We start from the raw sequence: 23,808 nt of genomic DNA on the forward strand, positions 1-23,808 counted from the left end.
ACTCTAATTTGTTATACATATATACCCTGTTATTATTAGGGTTGAAGAGTTAAACCCGTGAATGAAATGGTATACTTTGGAGAATGGTATACTTTGGAGACACACTGTATGTGTTGGATAATTACAGCAGACGTTAAATATTTTTACACTAAAGTATTCTCGGAAATACAGCTCTAATAGGAAAACTGTAAGCAGTGGATGTACACCACCCAGCGTACTAGAGCCGAGCTCTGCTCAAAGAAAACGTGTTGTTATTGTAACTGAAGGAGTTTACACTGTTCATCAATGTTAAGTTTGACTGATATGTACGTACACTGTGCAGTGTGACACATATATCCACCTGGGTGATTTTTTTCCTTATATTTAGGTGTGTGTGTGTGTGTCGTGTGTGTGGCTTTGGTATAGCTAAATTAATTCACCGTAGTACTTTCTAGACTTCCGATTTATACCAGTCAATATTTTTTACTAAAAATCAAGCAGCATATCAGCAGATACAAAGCCTTTGGTTAAAAATAATCTTTGTTTATTCAAGAATATTATGAAATTTTACATAGCTATGTGAATATCTATGTAGAAATACTAAATATATTTGAGATATTACACATATTACCAAAAACATACATAATGACATATTTGAACTATCAATAAATTACTATTTTCCTGTCTATTATTCTAATCTATCGATATTTTAAACTTATCAAACGTCAAATTAAGGCCACACTACAACGTAACACTAACCCAAAAGGTCCCAATAATTTGTTTTTGGCAAATATAAGCATATTTTCTTATAAGTTTCAAAATAAGTGCATCACAACTCGCAATAATAAGACGATCAACCCTTGTAACAGAGGATTATGTTCAAAAGTTATTAACATAACCCAGAAAAACAGGAGATTATGAAACTAATTAAATGACCTCTTATAAATATCATGATGTGAATCGGGTACAAAGTTAACATGCAGCGGACGAAGGGTGGGGGAACAGTTTACAGTTAATTAGAGCGAGCTGGTTAGAAATGCAAGGAGCTATAAAGGGCTCGCCAACATTGTCGGCCCGTTGTTATAAAGGGAGGTATAAACCCGTGTGATGAGACGTCGTAATGTGAGAGGAGGAAAGTATAAACCCGGCATCAGGGCCCGGGGGAACGTGATATTAATTATTCCGTATATTATCCGATCGGGGCGCGGGACCGAGGCGGACCAATGACACAGTCCGATGAGAGCGGTACTGAACGAGGGGGTGAAAAAGACGTTTAAAACTCCCTCGGCGCCTCCTTAGCTCCGCCCAGAAAAAAATCGATGAGTCGCGGCCGGGCCAATAGGCGACGAGCGGGCCCTGTGCACCAATAGGGCCGCCCTAAGCGCATCACGACCATCATCGGGAGGGGGACCGTCTTTATCAACAAATTATTTTCCGGTGTCAGTAGATTATAGTGACATTTTGTGGACGGACGTCTCCGGGTGAGATGCAGGGATTCCGTGTGTTGACAGAGGCCGGTCCTCAAGCTTCCGACAGAGTCTATCTGCCCAAGAGCCCTCCAGGGGAACAATCTAAGGGTAAGTGAACTTAGGCCTATAATAATGTATGAAATGATAAGATACGATCCCAAATAGGACGAGTACTTGGCTCTCGTCGGCACGACGGACTTTGGCTTGCACAAGTCCCTGAATGGTTTATCTAAATAATATGTAAACACAGTATGATAAATGTTTGAAACAGCAATTTCAAACTTAACTTTAATATAAACATGTCCCTTGTCTTAAGTATAAAAACAACAGGTAGGGCCTATACCTAATTGGAATAATTAATCATACATGTAGTCTGAGAGAGATAGATTTAAGAAGAAATGACTTTCACATTACTGTTTTTTTCTTATCAATTTAGCAGGGGATATTACAGTTTTAACTTTGAAATAAACACCTACTCGGAAATACAAGAGTCTACGTCCGTTTAAATCACAGATAAAATGTTTATGGACCAATTAGGAAAAGGATGTCACCCACTAAAATTTGAGGTAGTTGATGTAGGCTATCCTTAAACACCTTACATTAACAAAACGAAGAATTAAACTAAGAAGTTTAAAATAGGCCCCAATATACTGATTTCCAAGTGTCTCTAATATTAAGTAACCGACAAGGTGAACGTTTGTATATAAAATTCAATTTAGTATCTGAATTCTCTTACTATTATTTAATTTACGTAAAATCCTGACGGTCATAAGACGTATTGCCGATATGAACATCAGTAACATGCGGGCAAGTCCTAACATGTACATGTAATGGATATTATAAACAACTGACAAATAAGCTTACAATGAATCACTGAATTATTGACTAATTTTATTTGATCATAAAATCTTTAAGTAATTACGAATCAATTACTTGATTTCCCTAACAATTTGTTTCTTGATCGCCTGCTAAGCAGGAATCAACGTATGGTTAGTATATCATCATGGACAGGGTTCTGATAGGTAGAATTTAATGACTCACAAGACACTCAAAATGACATAAATGTAATTTATTTTCTATAACAATTAAAGGTATTTTTAATTTCTTATCAAAAACGAATAACCAACATTTGTTGGATAATTTTTATATCGTTAAAAATAAAAATTCCCATGTCAACGTTGAAAAACAAACAAAATTTGTTCATTTATAAAAGATATGAGATAACTAGTTTTCTCTTAAATTAAAAAGACAAATCTATAAAATTTCTATTTTCAACGATGAAACCCAATTTGTTCAGAACAACTCAAAATGAAACAAATCTTCCCCGCCTAGGACGAGTGCGTTTTCTATTTACTCCCTAGACCCATCAGTTAGGCACCCTCAACAAAAACATTGGTCCCACTGACGAATATTGTTTGGGTCCACGGGAACGGCTAGCAATTAGTTGTGGTTGCACACTATATCAATATCGTTCAGTCTGCACTTAGTAGCAGCCGCGCGACAGTCACCACTTTGGATATCACCCATGTCAAATCATCTTGTTGTACCATCTACCATCTACCATCCATCACAATATCGTTGCTTTCATTTGTTTGTGGAACTGTTATAAGGTACTTCACGTCAATAGTTCAACAAATTATTGTTCAAAATCCCAACATGTTTCGCCAAGTCATCTCCTTTCCAAGAATGTGTCATCCAATAATTGATTCGTCAATTACATTAAAATAAATACATACATAGGAGATAAAACGTATGAAAAAACAACATATACATGGTGGTTTTTTTAACCGCAACCCTAATTAAAAGTACTTTGAGACACATTTTAGTAACAAAACAACTTGATATTTTGGTATCCCTGTTTTCAGCGTATATGCGTTGCTCAATAGTTATCTATGAGGTTATTGGGAGTTTATTGAAAATAAGACACAACACGGGAATGCGTTGAAAGTTCACAATTGGTTTTGTAACGGAAGGAGGAAGTGTTTGGCAATGTTGTGTGAGTATATGCAGGTACTGTTGTTGAACAATAACTGGTTTGTTATGCAAAAAGGTTTGAAATTAGGTTTCCTTAATTTGTACGTGTCAATAATAGTACAAATTTAAGGAAACCGAATCCGTAGTAAACAAAAAAATACCCCCGTTACAGCAAACCTGCAGACTAAGTGTATTTCCATTTGCCTGATTTGACTTTTACTTAAATCTAGAGATTTATTTTGCCTTAATTTCGGATTAGGTTTCCTTACATTTGTATATGTCAATAGTTTGTTTATTAGGTAATTGTATAAACGCCTGGACAATTAGTTTAAAACCTTTCTTGGCATAAAACCAATGATTTACTTTAGACGTATTATTCTTAATCTTCGAGATTGGGGAAACGCCGTGTTGTGTATTATTTACAATAAATTCCCAATAAAACCAAACCTCACAGATAACAATGCAACAATGCATATCAGCTGATTGACAATGAAGTAAAGAAAACAGGGATACCAAAATATAAGGCTGTTTTGCCATTTAAGTGTGAATCACAATAATCTGGGTTGCGCGTCAAAAACACCCTGTATTTAAAGTAGGCCTACTATTAACCGGTTGCTGCCTCCAGTCCATTTTTTGTGTTATGTCCTATATGTGTATTTATTTGAATGTAATTGACGAGTAAATTACTGGATAAAACCACAGACTATATAACTAATGGTCTATTGTCTGTGATAAAACATTCTTGGACGAAATTACTTGACAATGCCTAAATAGGCGAAACCTGTTGGGATACCTTATATTAGTTTGTCTAATCAGTTCATGGACTAGATAATATATTTTTTAAATCACCGTGCTGAATGCCATACTGTTTTAGATTTGCTGTATGCCTACTTTTTACAAGACTTGTTTCGGCACAATATTTATGGTTTCGTTTTCATGTGGCTGTAATTTACACGGTATAATTTGTTGTGACATCACCACAATATTATTCTATTTTTCCTTCACTGTACTTCATAGCTTATGACACAAAACTTTTAAAAATATCGCCACAATTTCGTATAGATTTCCATTGGATGACAAACCACATCAATTGTCAGGATAGTACCACGATATCGTTTTGTAGTAATTCTGCTGCTTCGCCACAATATCACACTGTGTCCCCTTTGCTGTATCACTTTACTGGGATGTAGGCCTAACCACAATATTTTTTATCTTTGTTGTACCACACGACATATCAATATATAAACGTTTCACAAGTCCCAAATTATATAAAATTAGCACCAAACCATTGAAGTGTGGGGATTCCGACAGTTTCCCAATATAAGTGTGTATAGTTCCTAATTTGGTCATACGCATCATAATGACAAGAGAGCAATTGGACTGATCATAAATTAAACTAATCACACAACAAGTTAATCTATGAATGATTGAATACTGTGCAAACAGGATGAGCGGAGCTGGTGAAAAGCCAGGAGAGCATCTTCAGACCAGGCTTAGTAACTTTGATAGCTCCATTAAAGTTAACCATTGCACACATCAATTGATTAATATCACAATTGTAATGCACGGGAAAATTGATAAGACCTCTAAAGAGTAGGCCTATGTGGTATAAATTCATCATTATAAGGCAATTGTGATTTATGCATTTACTACAACCAAGACTGTTATGACCAGAAAATATATAAAACCATTTAAGAGTAAGCTGTGTAAAGTGCGAATTTACACCAGGATATTGATAAAACGCAAGAGCAAGGTGTAAAATTAGAAATCATTGGAAGGCTGTAATGTTTTTATTATGTCACCGTGATGTACAGGGTGTTTCCAAATTGCCTGGAGATCTTTTATGGACTTGCTCCATACAAACATAAAACGACATATAAGTATGATTATAAAATGCCTAGATTTCTGTTTGTCAGTCTGTTTATGATTTTTAAGAATTATTTGATATCTTGAGCATTTCTGAAGATAGAAATTTCAAAATTAATATAAATGCGTATCTTAGAAGGTAAAAAGAGCTTACAAAGTTTCGTTCCAATATCTCAAGCTCTTTCTATTTTGCGATCATTTAAAATCCTTAATGGCAAATTTCATGAAACCTGTAAATATAAAGGAAATTGTTTTAAGATCAAAAGATAGGGAATTAAATCCAAATCAAATGAGACCTTGTTTGTTAAAATCGGATGACAAACGACCGAGTTGTCAGTTTTCTTCTACAGTCGGTTACGAAATTTAATAGGACTACCATTCTGTTTATTATTTGTTATTTTACAGAGCAGTAAGTAATTTTTTACTAAGTACTTTTTAGTAATTTTTAACTGAGTAATTTTTTACTTAGTAGTGTAACTGTTTTTTTTTTCGATTATTCTCTTAACTCAATCACGCTTGTATTAAGATAAAAAGGTTAGGTCATTGTCTTAAGTAGAGTCTAGTGGTTATATTGATACAGCAGGGGTGGCATCAGAGTAGACGAATGTTTGTTTTCGTCGGTTTGTAGCTTTGACAGTCTAATGTAGAGCCCTTGTTTATTTTGTTTGACTACAGAATTGCTCGCAGTGAGTCCCCGACTACAGTAGTTAATGGTAAATTACACTTTTTCAAATCATAAGCTGTTTCAAAGTGTTATTATTAATCTAACATAATGATTACATTTTCCTCCCCCCAATTTCGTTTCTTTATGGCTTTTATAAAGCCATAATTATGCATTTATAAAGAGTATCTTGATCATTTAATTATGTTTTAATGTTCAAATTACGAATTGACGATACCAAGGAACGATTTGAAGTAGAATAAAACCTAATTATTGCATGTACAATATGCCTGATTACATATATAAAAAGTAGGTTCCATTTAGGTAACCTGTGTTGCATGTTTTGAGAAATGATTAATAAAAAAATAGTTTTGGGATATATTTTCTTGCTAGATAAAAAAAATATTATCTCGGATAAAGATGCGCAGATAAATCGTAAAAGTTGTGTATTTATTGTACACATAGGTATACACCTACGATGGGGAAAGGGTACAAGGGACAAGCCATAGGTTAGTTAATAGTTTTCAATTTACGATGGCGGTAATACCAGGGTAGGGAGGCCACTGGTATTTTTAAGTTTGGATTCGACAGCCAATAAAACCAATAGTTCAAAATGCTATTTGGGTATTACAATTTTTAACTCTAGGTCTTGCCAACGATATGAAATTCTGTATCGTAGTAAAATATACCGATTTCCTACAACTGCAAACTCCAAACTATTGACCCTTTAATGATTGTAGATAAATCATGACATGTAAACTGTAATTCCAATCGCAAAACTTTCATCAGACTATATATTGAGCGGGGGTTTTCTTTTTAATGTAATAAAAATAATATCTAGAGAAATCATCAAAGTTATCTATTTTGAAAAAATCATTCAGTTTTCTCTGCACTTTTTAAGCACTGCAAAAACGTATGCAAAAAATCCTTGCAGCGTAAAAATTTCTCGACAATGTTTTATGTATATAAAATAAAGCTCAGAATATCTAGTTTCTGAAGGATTATTTGATTTGTTCCATCGTAACAGATCGAAACCCCTGTTTGAGTTTGACTGGGTCAAATTCTGCTCAAAGTGCCTCATTCCACATCTGAGTTTTAATGTAAACCAACGCGTTTAAATCATTTTTTCAAAGCAGGATGTTCCAGAAACTTAGAATTGTTAGTTGAATATCTGAATTATCACTTTGACAGTCAAACGTATGTGTTAAGTAAGGTATCTGTCTTAACAACCAATAAAATAGCAGTTTTTTATTTAATAGTTAGTTGTTGTATTTATTTGATCGGGTATTGGGTGCAAACTAAAAAGCGCCAGTGGCCTCCCGACGTGGTATTCCCGTTTTAAGTTGTAAACTGTAGAAACTACCCGTGGCCTGCCCTTGCACCCTTTCCCCATCGTAGATGTATATGTGCGCAATGTTCCGGCCAGTAAAATCCTTGTCAGGTAGCAGTTAATACCTCGTGTTCGCAACTTTCCAGACACCGTTTTGGTACATGTTAGCCCAAAAACCATGACTTTGTAGGTGGATGGTTAAACATTCACAATCTAGAAGGTTTTTTGAAACATAAACAGTTTTTAAACACCCTGTATCCTAGACGTAGCGAAGTTCACTACCCTCAGTCCGGATGTGCTGAGGGGTTTCGCACGGGCGCGGCGACTAGAGGCTCCTAACCTCTCAGACGGAGACGTTAGTAGGCGCCCGGAAACACCCTCTTGCAGCTCTACTCTTGTCTCTGTAGTGTGTTTTTTACATGTCCTCGCCATTCATAAGTACTCCATTCACAGACTGTCGACTGACTCCTTATCTGTGACTAGTCTAAACTTCCTCTGTAACTGCTAATGGATTGAGCTATTGATTTTTTCACAAGGGTCAATTTTGTGTTGGGTTCCGAATATCTTTTTAGATTTTTTCGTTTGGGTTAATCTTAAGTCGGTCTAATTATAAAAAGCATGATTTAGAATGGCTTGGCAGATATAATATCAATAGATGTCGGGAATACACTTTTACGTGATTTATTTGTCGTTGAAATTGAATTGAAGAAATAGTTTGGCATATCGGGGTTGGAAACGGTGATCATGTGTATTCAGTAGTTGCTAATTTAGTTAGGTGTCTCTAAAATTTGAGTTCTTCTCCCATTAGGTCACTTTTATGAAATACCGGGTGTCCATAAAATATTCATCAGGTTTTGATTACATATAAATCACTTAATATTTGTTCCACGAAACTGTGACTTACAGTTGGTTAAAGATAGTTTAAGTTTTATAATCACATGTTAGTTGTTCATTGTATGCCTTTTGGTTTACTTTCAGTAGTTGATTTTAAAATAATTGAAGAACAAACCTTCAGTGTCTTAAGATATGGTAATAGTTTGTCTGATAATTGTCCAGCCTTTAGTTTTTAAGACAGTTCCTCAGACCTTACGGTATATGCGATTTATTTCTCTGGGGCTATGTGAGAGACATTAATTGATTAAAATGTACAATATATATCGAGTTCTTAATATTAGTTTCCACATAGTTTAATGGTAGACAGTTTCAAAATTACTGTCCTTTCAGTTTTATGTAGACCCGCAGTTTTGTACTAATTTTCTTCAAGTATAATTTTACTACATACTTACATACTAGTAGTTTTACTTACAAACTTTAATATCATACATTACAAATCGAGTTTATCATCTTAAAAGGTTAAAATGATAACTGATTTCAAAATTAAATTACTGTAGAAACGGCAAAACTGCAATGGTCGATCGGTGGCCTAAGCGATCCCGAACATTTAGCGATTGTCTTATAAAAGCATGGCGTTCAATAACTTCTTAATAAATTACAACAAAAATGGCCACATCCAAAGATTACATTTTAGTATGCAAAACTAATACTGATACATTCGTCAAACTTCACAATTAAAAATTAATCAGGAAGTAAACTTCATATATGCTAGGTCATTTTGTATATAAAGGTACTATACAAACTCAATTTATCCGTTGTAAGAGAGTGGGGAATTTCGAAGAGTTTTATACATGATATATTTATTTATTTTGATCCAACTATGAGGTCTGCACGCATATTTGCATACAGCTCTAAAACAGCCAAAATATTTTTTTATTACAGTTATTTACAGATTATAGGGACAGGAACAGCAGTAACGCAGTAACCAGAGCCAAAATGTAGATTTTATATTTTACGTAAAGATTAAAATAATGTTTTATGCATATTTGCATGGCTTTCTATGTAGCACTTGGAGCAAAGTGGTAATTAAAAACCACGTTTGAATACACGTTAAAATTAGGGGGTTTCGTTTACCTCATGGAATTAAATTGTGCTTTATATTTCACAAACCTATATTGCCTATAAACTTGGGGGTTGAAACAACTTGAACTGAGTACAGAAAAGAGGCGTTGAAGGTAAATCCGGTTTCATATTGAAAACATGAATATACATAAGAAAAACATAGCTTAAGTCTACATATGACTAAACAATTTGGCATACCCGGTTTTTAACTTCCTCGAAATTTCGGGAGGGGTTGAAGTACTCTAAGCCTCCTACTTGGTGGTTTGTTGAAAGTATTTTAAAGTACATTGTTGTCTCAGTGTTTGTTTAACACGATCTTGTTTCCCGAGTTCACCCCTCTTCACTGCTTACATCCTCGTTATGTTGGCAGAGCCGCTGACCCCGACAGGTACGGGCGAGCAGAACATCAGGAGGTACAGGACGGCGTTCACCAGAGAACAGCTCGCCAGGCTAGAAGTGGAATTCACCAAAGAGAACTACGTCAGTAGGCCTAGGAGGTGTGAGCTGGCTGTCCAGCTCAGTCTTCCAGAGTCTACAATCAAGGTAACTAAAGTCAATCTGTCTTGGGCTTTAGGTAGTTCTAAACTGAATCCAGAAGAAACAGCTGTTCGTAGGCAGAAATCAAATAAGCTTCACAAAGCATTCCGCAACTTTCTACATTCTCCACGCATATTTAGTTTAAAGTACTCGGCATCGTGTTTCTATTAACGTAGGTATTACCTTTTTTGTTGGCTTTGTTTTTGAGTAGTAGTTTGTACATCATCCTATGCACATTTCACCAGCAAGTTTGCCCAATTGTTGCCAGTGATTCTTGATCGTCTTGTATGTTGGCTCACTAACAGTTTATACTGTATAAGAGTATTAACATACGTCATCATTACATGTTTATCACGGCCGGGTTACTCTTGGTAATACACAGATTACTACACGAGAACAAAGGCAAACATTTTAATAACTACTAAAATATAATCCGTTTCTTGAACCTGAGATGGCTAAAAAAATTGAATTTCCGTCTCAAATTAATGGTAGTGATGTTAATGACTCTTATTTATATAAAATACACTTAAAGCAGCGACAATATTAATTTTATTAAAGTAATGGCGCATGGATGTTGATGACTGAGAGGTAAATGGTGATTAATAATACCTACAGTCCACGGATATTAGAGTAGAAACGGCATGGATCATAAAAATACAAAAATCATCAAATCATGTCACCCGAATGTCTTACTAATAGCATTAACAGCTCGTTTATACTTTTTGACAGTTCCATTAAAATACTAACAAAAGCATGCTTACTTTTGAGTCAGCGACGCCATTGGTTTATGTTTATGATCCATACAGTTTCTGCACTAATATTCCTTGTACAGTCTAACAAGTAGTCTAGTTTATTGCCTAAGAATTGTAACAAGTGTGGTCAAATTTACAAAAACGTTTTCTAAGCCCGCCGAATCATCAAATACCTAGCTACTGCAATAGATAGATACATAATAAATAAACTGATTTTTACGACGCTGTAAATAGTTTAACATTGCTAGAGTTTCGTTTCTAGAGCTATAATAGGAACTTAGGAGTCAAAGTTATGGTATGCTTAATGTTTAATGCGTAACAGTATGGTTTGATTTAGCAATCCCCCATACTTGTGACTTTGGCTTTTAAAGTTCAATTCATCTTTAGATCGGCGTTTCTGTACATTTAAGAGGTTTTGGTTTGTTGAACGTTGGCCAGTTTCCGTTTCTAATAGAACTACAACAGGAACTGAACTGAACACCTTGTTATGTTGTGAATTTTGCAAGAATGGTACTGTTGTAAAGTTTGAGTCGATGACAATCTATTTGTATACGAGTATATCTGCAAGCTGGGTTGACGGCGCGGCGGCCGGCGCGGCGGCTCAGCGCATGCGTGCGGTTTATAGCAGGTAAGCTGACGATTTTACTGTTTACTATGCCGGTCTGTGGCGGCGAATCACACGAGCTATTATCACCCGCTACCGGACGATGATGCAGCTCTATTAGCATGTGCCTCAGTGACCTCAAGTCAGACAGGCAGACATCTCTGTTCAACGCCAATCCCTCCTGCACTTCTCTCGGCATAGCATATGATCGTTGTTTATCAATTGGTTTATGTTTGGGAAACCTTTCGAAAATACTCCTTGCGGATTAAATGTCCCTACGTTTTGGGTCTTGAGAATAAACTACATTTTAAAGGTGAGAGGTCGGTGGTGCAGTTGGTAGCGCGACGCGGTGGTAAATGTCATCAGTACTCCTGTCTTTTCTTGTTTTTCTACGCAGAGGCATTTTACAATAGGTCGACGTGAGAATGCAGTTTTTGTGGGTGTGCCGGGGATTGAACCCATCATCCGAGTACTCATCACTCTTGTACTGTACCAGCTTACCTCTTTCTTTGCTGGATACGATCCACTCACACACCCAAGGCATATGTGGATGGGCGAATGCCAGGTCAAAGGGACCATCTTTGTTGGATTTTATACAGCTCAATTTGTAAAAAAAAACCACATCCAATATATATAAATATATACATCCATTAATGCATTGATAAAAGTAAAAAAAAAAAAACTGTTCAATAAATGAACGGGAACCTCAATAAATAATAATGTTCTGTTAGACTTAGCCTGATAAAATGTGTGAAAACCCTTGCGTCCTGTGCCTTAAGTACGCAAAAAATAAAACCTGGGAGTACGCAGTACCTGGAACAAGAAAAATAATAACTTTAAGACAGACATGTTTGCATTTACAACAGATGACAATTGTAACATTTTTGTTTTTAAAGAACTTCGATAATGCCCAAAATATGGTTCAAGGAGTTTTGTCATTGTTTGCCCACTGAAAATATTACTACGTGCACCCTCCATAAACGCATGACGTTCATCCTAATGTGGACTGTCGGTTTTAGATACATTTTTACAAGTTATTTTTAGTTACTTAATAAAATAGGGTAAAATATACTTCTTGATCCTTGATCTAAGTCTTCACTTGACTCTAGAGTTTGTTCACATTTTCTAATAGCAGTTATAGTCTACTATTATTCGGGAAGTCGGTAACAGTTTTACTTTAACTATGTATAAATAATAGTATTTTAAAATAGTCTACTATTATTCGGGAAGTTTGTAACAGTTTTACTTTAATTTTAAATAATAGCATTTTAAAAGGTAATCTTACGTTTAGATTTTAGTGTTTATATTTTTTTCCTATCTTCATTTTTTAGCTTAAGTTTTTTTTTTTATTGACCCAAAAATGCTATATGTTTACAATAGAAACCACAATAAAATGAATCACCGAAGATAGAAAATTTCAAATTAATAATGATTTACAAACTTTTAGTGTTATCTGATCATATGCAATTAGTTGGTAAAATGACCAATTTTAATTTTCACTGATTCGTAACGTACGTTTGTTAAACCATGACTTACTGTACACAGAATAACCTTCCCATGAGATATAAAAATTGGAAGCCAAGAAAATAGATGAAGTTCAGGACCATCTCACCAGAGTTTACAAGTGTATTGGGTTGAATATTAATTAAAACCAATGCAGTATCACAGCAAACAGCTGATTGATTTATCACTTAACACAGAATATTGTCATTAGTTGGTGACCATCTCAACAGATTGCACCAGGTTTTTGTCATCAAATTTTTACATTACATGTGAAGTCTATTCTGTGTATATTCAATGGTTAAACTGTAATTTCGGTACGAAAACATCACACTTTTCCTGACCTCTTTTGGCACTTTGAGGGACCTGGATACAGAGATATTTCTGTGAATATGATGAAAATAATCTATATTATTTAAATATTTTTATTTGGATCATAAAGTCGGGTTGTGAGTGGCGATAGTGTTGACTGCTCTGTAGGAAGTGAGTGCTGCTCTAATAGCCAATTAGCGTATATCAAAGACACATTACACTCAGCCGCAGTGTCTGGATCTTGTCATTGGAAATGAACATCCATCCGACTGCATTACCATCTTCTCCCACTCTCCCTCCCCCCTCTCTCTGTCTCTCCCTAGCTTATTTGCTGGTTTCTACTTCATCCCTATTAATTAGAAGGACGTCCTGAAAAAATCAACAATGTAGTGAGCATATTCAGAAAAATTGCATAAGTATCGCTTAACACATTTGAGATACTATACTGTATATTAAAATACCCCATTGCAGCAAACCAGTAGATAAAGAGAATTTCTATTTACCTGGTTGGATTTTCATTAAAATATTCACTTATAATTATCAGATTTTTTTTACTATTTCAATAGCATAATGTGTTAGGTTTGTGCTACAGAAAATAACAGAAAGTGTATTATTTTTAAATGTTAACAACTGAAGATGTACGGGCCAGATTTTAACCCCCGGAATTTTACCCCCTGGCCGATTTTAGAAATTGAGTGATTGATTTTCCTATTTCTGTTTTTAATTAATTGTAAACATTTCATTATTTTACTAGCCTATCTTTATTTATTTATTTTGTAATCTCAACTAAGTAAACAGAATTAGCGGTTTTATTTTGATCATATTAACCAACAGTTGGCTTCAAAATCAAATCCTGATACTCGAATCTCAAAATTAAAATTAAAAACCTGTTCGATTAGTTAATGTTACGAATAAATTAAGATAGGCTACTTAATAATAAAATGTTTACTATTAAATTCAAACTGAATGAAGATAATTATTCATTCTCACTAATTTATATATCTGGCCAGGGGATAAAATTCCGGGGGTAAAAATCCGGACCGTACATTCTTGGTTTTTATAATTTTATGTGATCTGATTAAATTCACAACCGTTAAAATATTTGTTTAATTCCGCGTTTAATCCATCGAGCTGATGTCGCGAAACTCAAAAGTTCGCGGCCGGAATTTTACCCCCTGGTTCACAACATCACGTTTGCCCAGGGGGGTAAAAATCCGCTACCCCGTTACAACGTGGAGCATTTGCGATGTAGCCTCGAAACACCGGTTATAAGTGTTTTCTTACCCTTGGGTCTCTAAGAATAAGTTTAACACCAGAAATATTTTATTAAAAGCCTGAAACTTTCTACTTACTCCTATGGCTACGTATATCTTTGTAGATATTTGTCCAAACCTTAAACACCCCTCCGCCTATCTATTTTCTCAATATCAGCATTAACTTGGCTCTACCTTTTTCACTGTGGCCTTCCTCTGGTTTCGTCATTGAGAAGTTATTGTCTTTTTTTACTATCCCAGCCCATCTCAAACTTTTTAGATATAATTTTAAAATCCTGTGACATTTGACTGATGTCTGGTCTCTCTTCCTTCTAGGTGTGGTTCCAGAACCGTCGTATGAAGGACAAACGACAACGGATGGCGATGGCATGGCCCTATGCGGTCTATACAGACCCAGCGTTCGCCGCTAGTATCCTGCAGGCCGCAGCGGCTAGTGCCAGCGGTCTGGCCGCAGTCGCAGCCAACTACCCTTACCCGCCAGCTTACTACCCTCCTAGGTACGCGCCCTACCCGCGGCCCGCCTTCCCTATGCCGGACATGGAGGCGCCGCTGCTGCCGCCCCCGCAGTTCTGTCATCTCAGCCCTTCTCACTCCGACACCAGCGTCAGTCCGACCCCCGACAACTGCGACGGCTCCTCTAGTTGCCGCTGTGGTATTATCAACTGTGTGACTGGGAGATATCCTACAGCTCCAGCCCCTGTACCGACGTCGCTACCCCCACCCTCCGTCCCATCAGACACGCTCAAACTATCGGAACAACCCAGGAAACTGTTCCAACCATACAAAAACGATCTCAGTGAAAAGGCTTGAACCCGTTTGTTACAATTGTAGTGTTAATCTCTTTAAAACGTCGAATCCCTGTTCTAATGTTTATTGCAGTTGCTGGTACGAAATTTTACACTATTAAAAATATATATTTTTATTCTATTAATGCTTTTAAAATTATTTTATTCGTACTCTACCTTGTCAGTAAAAATTCTTGAATTTGGTTCTCTTGATATCTTTAAGATATTTTATAAACGATCAATAACTGTTGAAATGAATTGCAGTAGCTAGTATAAAATTTTATATTATCTGAGTTAAGAATTTGTTATTGCGTATGAACACATTGTAATAAACCTATTTCATTCATACTCAAACTATGTGATATTCACTGAGATCGTAATTTGCTAAAGCAATTATTATAATGTAATGGATTTGTCAATCGAGTAATCATATGTTTCTATTGCTAATTTAATCCATTCATTTATTCTTTGCAAAGTCCATGAGTAACTGGCTGGAATTAGAATTTTTGTTGCCTTTTTTAGTAGCCTTTATTCTAGAAGCTTTTTAGGTGGTTCATCTAAAAATCACACCTAAAAACCTACAAGAACTTAGGCTACTAAAAAAGGTGACAAAAACTCCATTTTATAGTTCTTGCCACTGAGAAAATACAGAAAATCACAAATTGGCTGGAATTGTAATTCACCGTTGTAAGGCACATTACTTAACTTTACATGATCTCCGGTTTTAATTTAATGAGTTAATGGTATTTAAAATGTTCATATTTGAATAACATGATGTTTAATTTTTTTAATTTTTTGAATATTTGATTTCCCTTCGACTTAAGAGTGTAAAAAGTACTGAAGTTTTATAAACCATGGTGATTTGTACTTATTACATTCTTTGTTTTCTTGTGGTAAGCTAATTTAAGAGTACAGTAGTTTTACATTAGATATATATAGGCTATATATATTTCCAGGACGAATTGAATATTTATTTATTTCCTCAAAACTTAAAACTGTTAACAACCTTGATTTTAAAAATCAGGCATTTGCTCACATTTAGATAAAATGTGGAAAACTATATAATGTTAATACAGAAGTTATTCACTATTATGACGAACAGCTGATGATGACTCCTGGAGTTATTTCCCATTGTTGTTTATTGTATATAGTTAATGTGGATGCTTTGGCTTCAAAATATTTGTACAATTTCCTTCCAAAATTGAATCACTAAATACTTTTACCCAATGATTGTCTTTACAAAAACAACTTATTGTTCGACCTGTTTTTACTGCACAATATTTGTTAAACATACTGGATTCTCTTGAGAATTTTATTTTTGTTATCTTTGTTTTGATATGGCTTACAATTGATATATTGATAAATCTAGGACATGCCTGACTTGAATGTTTAAATCAAAAGCTGCTTTGTAAGTGTGATATTTCGTTGACCCCCTGAATTACCAAGACGTGTGTAGATAGTGTACAATTCTATGTGTGATTTTGATATGACTTGTAGTGTTGCTGATAATAAATACCCTTACAAGTTATGTAAAATATGTATAATCAAAGATAAGTGCAATACAGTATTGGGTTCTAAAAACTCTTTAGTCACCTAATGAAATTGTCAGACTAGCTTTAGTATTGTTACGTGTAAATATCATGTGTTTCCTTGTATTTTTTAAGCAAATATAGAATTTAAACATTTTAGATAATGTGTGTCATTAAATTCTCCCATTGTGTTGATTCAAACTGATTAATTTAAGTTAGTTGGTTCTGGATTGTACACAAAACATATAATTTTAGTGGTTAAAACTATTGAATTTTATAGCTTGACAAAACTTATAATTAATCAGTTTTAAATCATAAGGCACAGTTTTTTTTGCAAGCTGAAAACTTACTTCCTTTATTTATACTTGGTTTTTGATATCTTTGTAGAAAGTTAAAAATTAATTAATCTTTCAAATTAATCTTTCCAACCTATTTTCATAGTTTCACTCATTTTAACACTTTTATTATAAATGGTTGTTGATTAAATCACATAGCGATTATTTTAAGATCAATTAGTGTTGCTTGGTGTGTTTTTATAGTTTCATACAATTAACAAAACCCACTATAATATGCATCTTAAAAAAATACTTTTAATAATTTTTAATACCGCTGAGTTGTAGTTTTCTTTTACTGGCAATGGAGAAACTCATAGAAATATAGGAATGGAATGTATAAGTCAGTAAGCTGAAGATGGCAAAATGTCAAAAGTTATATCATTGGAGGCAGAGTTATACTCAGATAATTTCAAGAGTTTCCGAAAGCATTTACATTTTCAGAGAAATAAGTGTTATATATTATTCTTTCAATAGGAACAGATAATTGTAAACAGTATGGCACTTTAAGTGATTAATGATTTAGAAATTACTTGAAAGTTGTCAATATTATTTTGGCAATGTTATAATAGATGCATATTTAACAAATAAAATATAACGAATTAAAGTGCTGGTATTAAAATATTCATAAAAACCGTTTATGTGCGAAGAGGCCACCAACCTCTTTAAAAAAAAAAAAAAAAAAAAAAAAAAAAAAAAAAAAAAAAAAAAATTTGAAGACATTCCTCATTTTGTTATGCCATTTTATACAACTTTGGCTACCTAAAATTGGAATTATGTCTCAATTGTTTGACGCGTAATGATTTTAAGGTAAAGGTAATATTATGTATATTGGTAATTCCATTGTTGAGAATTATACTACTCGTACTTGTACAAAACTGTAGTACCTGAGCGGAGGTGTTTAATTTGTTTGGAAGGTCGTAGGAGCAAATGAATTCGAAACAACAATGATTCGAAACAAATGAATTCTGATTATAAATATTTTCTTGTAAATATACATATTTAGTAGGCTACCTATAAACATAAAATTCTAAATAGTTACAGTACCTATTAAATACTGCTCTTAAACATGGTTACTCTAAGATATGGGTCTCGGCTAGGAAATATAGTTTCAAAGCCTAAATTTGAGGGTCTGCGAGGCAACAAATGTTTTTAGCTAAAGAGGCTATGTGTTTTGGTTACAATAGTGTCGAAGGATAAGATTTTATACTGACCCACATTAAGAATAAATCTAAATATAAAAAAACATAAAATTACTAGATTGGAACGCTTTAACTTATTTAAAAAATATAATTTATTGGGTTTTCCAGTAAATTATCTTCATGTTCAGTTTTACTTAATAAAGTTAGAGAGTAAATTTATATTTGTCTTCATTTTTTATTTGACTAACAAACATTTTCATACTGACGAGCTATCTACATATATTTAATACCCCCGCCGCAGCAAACCTGCAGACATAGCGAATTTCCATTTTCCTGATTGGATTTACACTAAAATGTCTCTTAAAAAATATCAGATTTATTCCCCATTTAAATAGAATTAGCTTGACGAGAACCTAGGTTTGCTGAAACAGGGAGGGTAAAAAAGTGTTTTTTGTTGTAAAATTTTAATACTGTAGTTTAGTAAGAAATGAATGTATTTTCCAAATTGGATCAAAATATGTTCGATAAGCAATCTACAACAGTTGACGTATTCTCCATAAGAATAATATGAACACATTGACGGTAAGTTCATAGTATAGTATTGGCAGTTATTTGTAATTAATCTATTAATCTTGTATTATAACAACGCCTGCTTGTATATTTTACGTGGGTCGTACAAAAAGCAAAGAACTTTTTAGCATGGTTAAATAAAAACAAAACATATCCAAAGACAAACTTCATTTACAAAGCCACTATACTTTATCCTTATTTAGCCTACATATCTTTAATTTTGATGAGTACTTAGGTAAGAAGATATGGGGTTTTTATTGAAATATTCATAGCTTAGTATGAAGTAAACAAAATTTCATAAAAATATGTCCATAGACAAGCAAGCTACAACAGTTAATTTATTCTCCATAAGAATAACATGGGAATTTTAAATTGTCAATTTTTTGGAATTTTCTCCGTAACCATTAGGCACATAATAACGCTTCAATATACTAAATTATTTGTTTTTTAAGCTCTACAAAATGGTTTGGAAAGAAATTATGAATTTTTGTTTTTCAGGTTCATAAATGGGAAAACCTTATTTTTACCCCATAAAACCTACCATAAACGCCCATAAAACCTACCATAAACGGGGGTTCCCATAGTCCGATCATGCTGGTTCGCGGACTCGTTCGAATAAATGTAGGTTTACTCATTTATACTAAATTTCATCGAAATTGGATCATTTTTGCTTGAGTTGTCGTGCTAACGGACACACACACATTTGAACGGATTGTGTAAAATTTGTTGGATTGTGAGTAAATCGGTCCCGGGTCCAGGTATTACCATGAGTACTACGTTAATAGCTTATTCCCTATATGGGAAATTCGGTAAGATGTCAAGAATAAAACTTTACAACAAATTTAGTTAAATTTAACTTTTATTTTAGTTATATTTATCGTCTGTTGGCAACGCGTTAGTCACTGAGATCGCGGAATGTCGCAACACTGGAATCGCTGTCGAAAATTGTATCGTCGTTTCCTCACAGCTCTTAAGTTCAGTATTAGTGTATAATGTTTTGCTGTAAATACTCTAAGTATTGAGCAATTATATTAATTCCATTTCACATAAATACACATTATATTATATTAGTGTATTATAAGTTCAATGCTATTCATCGAAATGGCTATTTCATTTGTACAGAATTCAATAATTTGCTTCTGCACTGTAGATGTTTGGTATATGCATAATGTTACAATTCCTTTGTTTGCATTTTCGTAAAACTATCATGGCCACTTGGCAATCCATGGGACTAATGGTTACAAATATTAAAATTTCATATAAATGTTTAACAAACACGAATTTTCCCAGAACACAGCCTAGCATAAATATTGTTTTTAGCCTAAAACTAAGATATTTCTAACAATTTAGAGGAAATAGTTGGAGCCGTTTTTGAAACCTTTTGGTGCACAAATGTTTCTCATATTTTAAAAAAGGTTAAGAATTTATACACAAATCAGTCTCCGGTTGTACTCCAAGCACTACACAAAACTTCATCGTCTTTCATTCCAAACCCAAATAACTTAACTCCAACCAAACATTTCACAGTGTTTAGCTGTGTCTAATGGACAGTAGCTATGCAGAGGGATTGAATCTGTGTTATTTACAAACAATAGCTTTACAAGGCTTGGGGAGGTTGTCATGTTGGAAATATGATGCCCTAAACTCGAGGCCCAGCCTGTTCTTCCTAGAACCGCCTACCTGCCGCACAAAGGCTGGCCTTCCCAACTTTCTACTGCACTAGGGGATGAAGGTCAGTCACACCCCTAATTTGCCAAAAATAAGCGCAATAAAACGTGATTTCCTCTGAGGGAGTTTTTAGAGTACTAATTTACTTTATTGTCGAGAAACGCGAAACTTGTCAAAATCCAGGATGATTTCGGCTGACTTTGGCTTTCATCTGCACTTTTTTGCCATTGTCGTGTAGTTCCAACCGACTGAAACCCTACTGTATCTGTCCTCTTCACCCCGTGCACTTTGCTTATGTCACATCCACAGGGTTTAGCTAATGTCACATGTCACGATATAGCTGTTGTAATTCTTAGCACCAGGGTTGTAGAGAAATGTGGTTCAACAAGTTAGTGTAAAATAGCAATACGAAACACCCCCGTCACAGCATACCTACAAACACAGTGAATTTAGGCTGATTTATAAAATTGTATTAAGCTAGGTCCATAATGAAAGGATGTTAATACATAGATACGCGCCAATAAAAATAAAATTGTCTGAGTAGCGAGATTCGAACTAATATAAATAAAAGCGACGGTAAAATATTTCTTTTTGATTTAATTTAGTGTGTTTTGGATCGAGCTGGTTCGCGAACTGGATCAAAGGTCTTAAAATCCGTAAACACTACACATTTAATCAAAACCGACCATTTTTAATGGGAATAAAATAGCATATGCATTGGTTACACGTATTATGTATGGTATATATCAAGTTCAAGAATGATATCTTTAATGGTATCATCATCGTGGTATCTTTGTTACCATCTATATATCTTTATATTTAAAATTCACTTCGGCGATCGGATACAAGTAGAGATAAGGCACTAGGATTTTGTTTTATTTTGGCCAATCAATAAGATAAATTACAAGTAAAATCTATCTATTCATTGAAAACCTGTATAGGAATGGAATTTCTATAGAAAATCTGAAAATATCTAATTGAAGAGACCGCCAACTTGTTGAAACGTTAGAGTTAAATCACTGGGAAGATTAACAAGCTCAAATCCCATGAGGTCTTGGACATGACTGTACAAGCGATAAGTTACGAGTAACCTTGATCATGCTTACCTTTGTAGCTGTATGATAAAATACCCCCGCCGCAGCAAACATGTAGCCTTAGCGTTTCCATATGCTTGGATGAATTTTACGTTCAACTTTTTACAAATTTTCATCGAAATCGGGCCATTTTTGCTCCAGTTGTCGTGCTAACGGACACACATATAAATAGGTATACATATGAATTTAAATGAATGGTGTTTTTGGCCTCTGGGGACCTAAAAAAAACATCGATCCCGGGCCCAGGTCTTACCATGAGACCTTCGGTAATAGCTTATTCCCTTTTTGTGAAATTCACTAATAAAATATCTTTACAGTATAGCCATAATATTTAGGTTTTGTAAATTGCGAAACCAACTACACGCGGTCTTTCCTTCGATAAAATGTATCTTATTTCTAAAACGCGACGGATAGATTTGTACAATTAATTAAACGCATTTGAAAATTGGTTTCTAGCTGTGATGTATTAAAAATCTATGTATTTGTAGCTGACATTAAAAATGTGTTTAGCCAGGTCCAAATTTCTCCTGAGAGAGGTTTGAAAACGTTTAATATATTCAAAAGATAGGAAATTTAATTTTGCTTATCTACCAGCAAAGATTGTCTTAAAGGGCGTTTATATGTTGAATCCCTAAACTGTTGGACATAATACAAGATATTTTACGCAAATTCCATCAGATAGCTAAATAGCTATGTTTGTGATATGATCATGAATTAAACAGTACAGTATCAACAATAATCAGGGGATGTTATAATTTTCTTATTTCTTTGCAATGATAATTGAAAATGTGAATTTAATAATTGATTTTGTACCTGTAAATGAAAGAAAACTATTTATTTGAGACGTGATAGGCAAAATCCTTTTAATTAATCGTTTGAATGATTGCTAAAAGCGATTAAACTCTCCAATCGTTGAGGTAGATAGTCTATTGCATTCTTTATTTTAACTTCCTTTTGGTGAAATTGGAAATTTACATAAGGTTTTTCCTTATAAGGTCAGGAACCAATTCAATATTGTCTTTGGCTTGATGAGAACAAAATTCACTCCAGCAATTCATCTGAGTTTAAAGTTACAAATATGAACGTTTGAAACAATTTTAAATTCAAAAATTCAGTAATGAAGATAATATTATCTTAGATTATAATGTGTCCATACAATTCATAAAACCCCTGTGCTAATTTTGTCACTAGTAAAATAATTCCGCAAATCTCACATACATTCTTCCACTGTTGTTTAAATATATAAACACAACATTTTTGTAATATTTAATATCACCCCTTGCTTGCTTCAACTACTATGATTTGTATAATAAATATTGAACTATAATACAATATGTCCTAAATAATTATATTCCTACTAGCGTATATTCTATTTAGCTTGTTTTCATAGACGAAAACGACATTTAAATATTGAATACTACTTCTTGCATGCACAACTACTACATTAATTTCTTGCACATAATTTTACATATAATATTTAAAGATAGTGTTAAAAATCGACGAACACAATTATCAGTAGCATTTATTACTTCTCGCGTGTACAACTAACACAATAATTTTTATCTGCAGTCTGTATGTATGTATATTGTTTGGGTCTCATGGATATACAAAAAATGTATGTATCGTATATTAGGCTACTTCTTGTATGTACATATAATACAATAGTTTATATATTTGCGTCTACAGTTGTACACGATGAAACATTAGATCATATGTATTGGTTACGGATGAACATTAGATTAAAATATTATATTGTATTACTCATTGTAGAATAGGATTATTTAAAAAACATTTGACATCACATTTCGTATACTTCATGTGTTCATTGTTCGATTTCCAAAATTAAATTAACAAAAATTAGAAACCTCAAACCACCACCGTTCGATACCCGTCAACTCGACAGAACATTGTCAATCAGGACAATAAAGGGTGTGATAATTGAGGCTCCACCCCCACAGGGGCGCAGATGTCACTAATTAAAATGTTTTATGGGGTAGGTAATAGATAGAGGTAACAGGTAACATATGCGGTTCGCCAGCTGGGCCTGTGGTAATGGGCCATTCAATTGTGATCGGCATCGCGTAAATGGGCAATGGGCAATGGGCAATGGCCCTCCCCCGCTTAACCGCACACTTCCATAGCATTGACCGATTACTGGACACAGGATTAGGCCTCTGATTCATCACCCAGATAGCTTGATCAATTGACTGTGGTTGATTGGCACCATCCGGATTTCTACGGGGTGCATCTGCGTATGTTTTATATCTACTACTATTTGTCGGATAGAATACATGCCACAGGGAATACATTGCTGTAGCAATCATACAACGTATTATTAGGTAAAGTAAGACCAGCGTTATGTTGAATACTCTAATTAAATGTACGGTAAGCGCAGTTGTAACTTTTACCTAATTTTCAGCCCACTTCAAGAAAAACTTAGCCGTAGTATGTGTATGACGAATGTTATTTTCTGG

General features: G+C 34.3%; 1 protein-coding gene across 1 annotated transcript; it reads left to right on the forward strand.

Annotated features, from left to right (window-relative positions):
- The first annotated feature begins 1,465 nt into the window (after positions 1-1,465).
- On the forward strand, positions 1,466-15,024 carry LOC128999093 (segmentation protein even-skipped-like). The gene is made up of 3 exons (XM_054425449.1): positions 1,466-1,556; positions 9,606-9,778; positions 14,530-15,024. The coding sequence occupies exons 1-3, from the start codon at positions 1,466-1,468 to the stop codon at positions 15,022-15,024; spliced, it is 759 nt and encodes a 252-aa protein (XP_054281424.1).
- Positions 15,025-23,808: the final 8,784 nt, after the last annotated feature.

The sequence above is a fragment of the Macrosteles quadrilineatus genome, unplaced genomic scaffold (assembly GCF_028750875.1).
Source record: "Macrosteles quadrilineatus isolate MER2022 unplaced genomic scaffold, UCM_ALF_1.0 Scaffold_7__1_contigs__length_78375512, whole genome shotgun sequence".
Classification (NCBI taxonomy): domain Eukaryota; kingdom Metazoa; phylum Arthropoda; class Insecta; order Hemiptera; family Cicadellidae; genus Macrosteles; species Macrosteles quadrilineatus.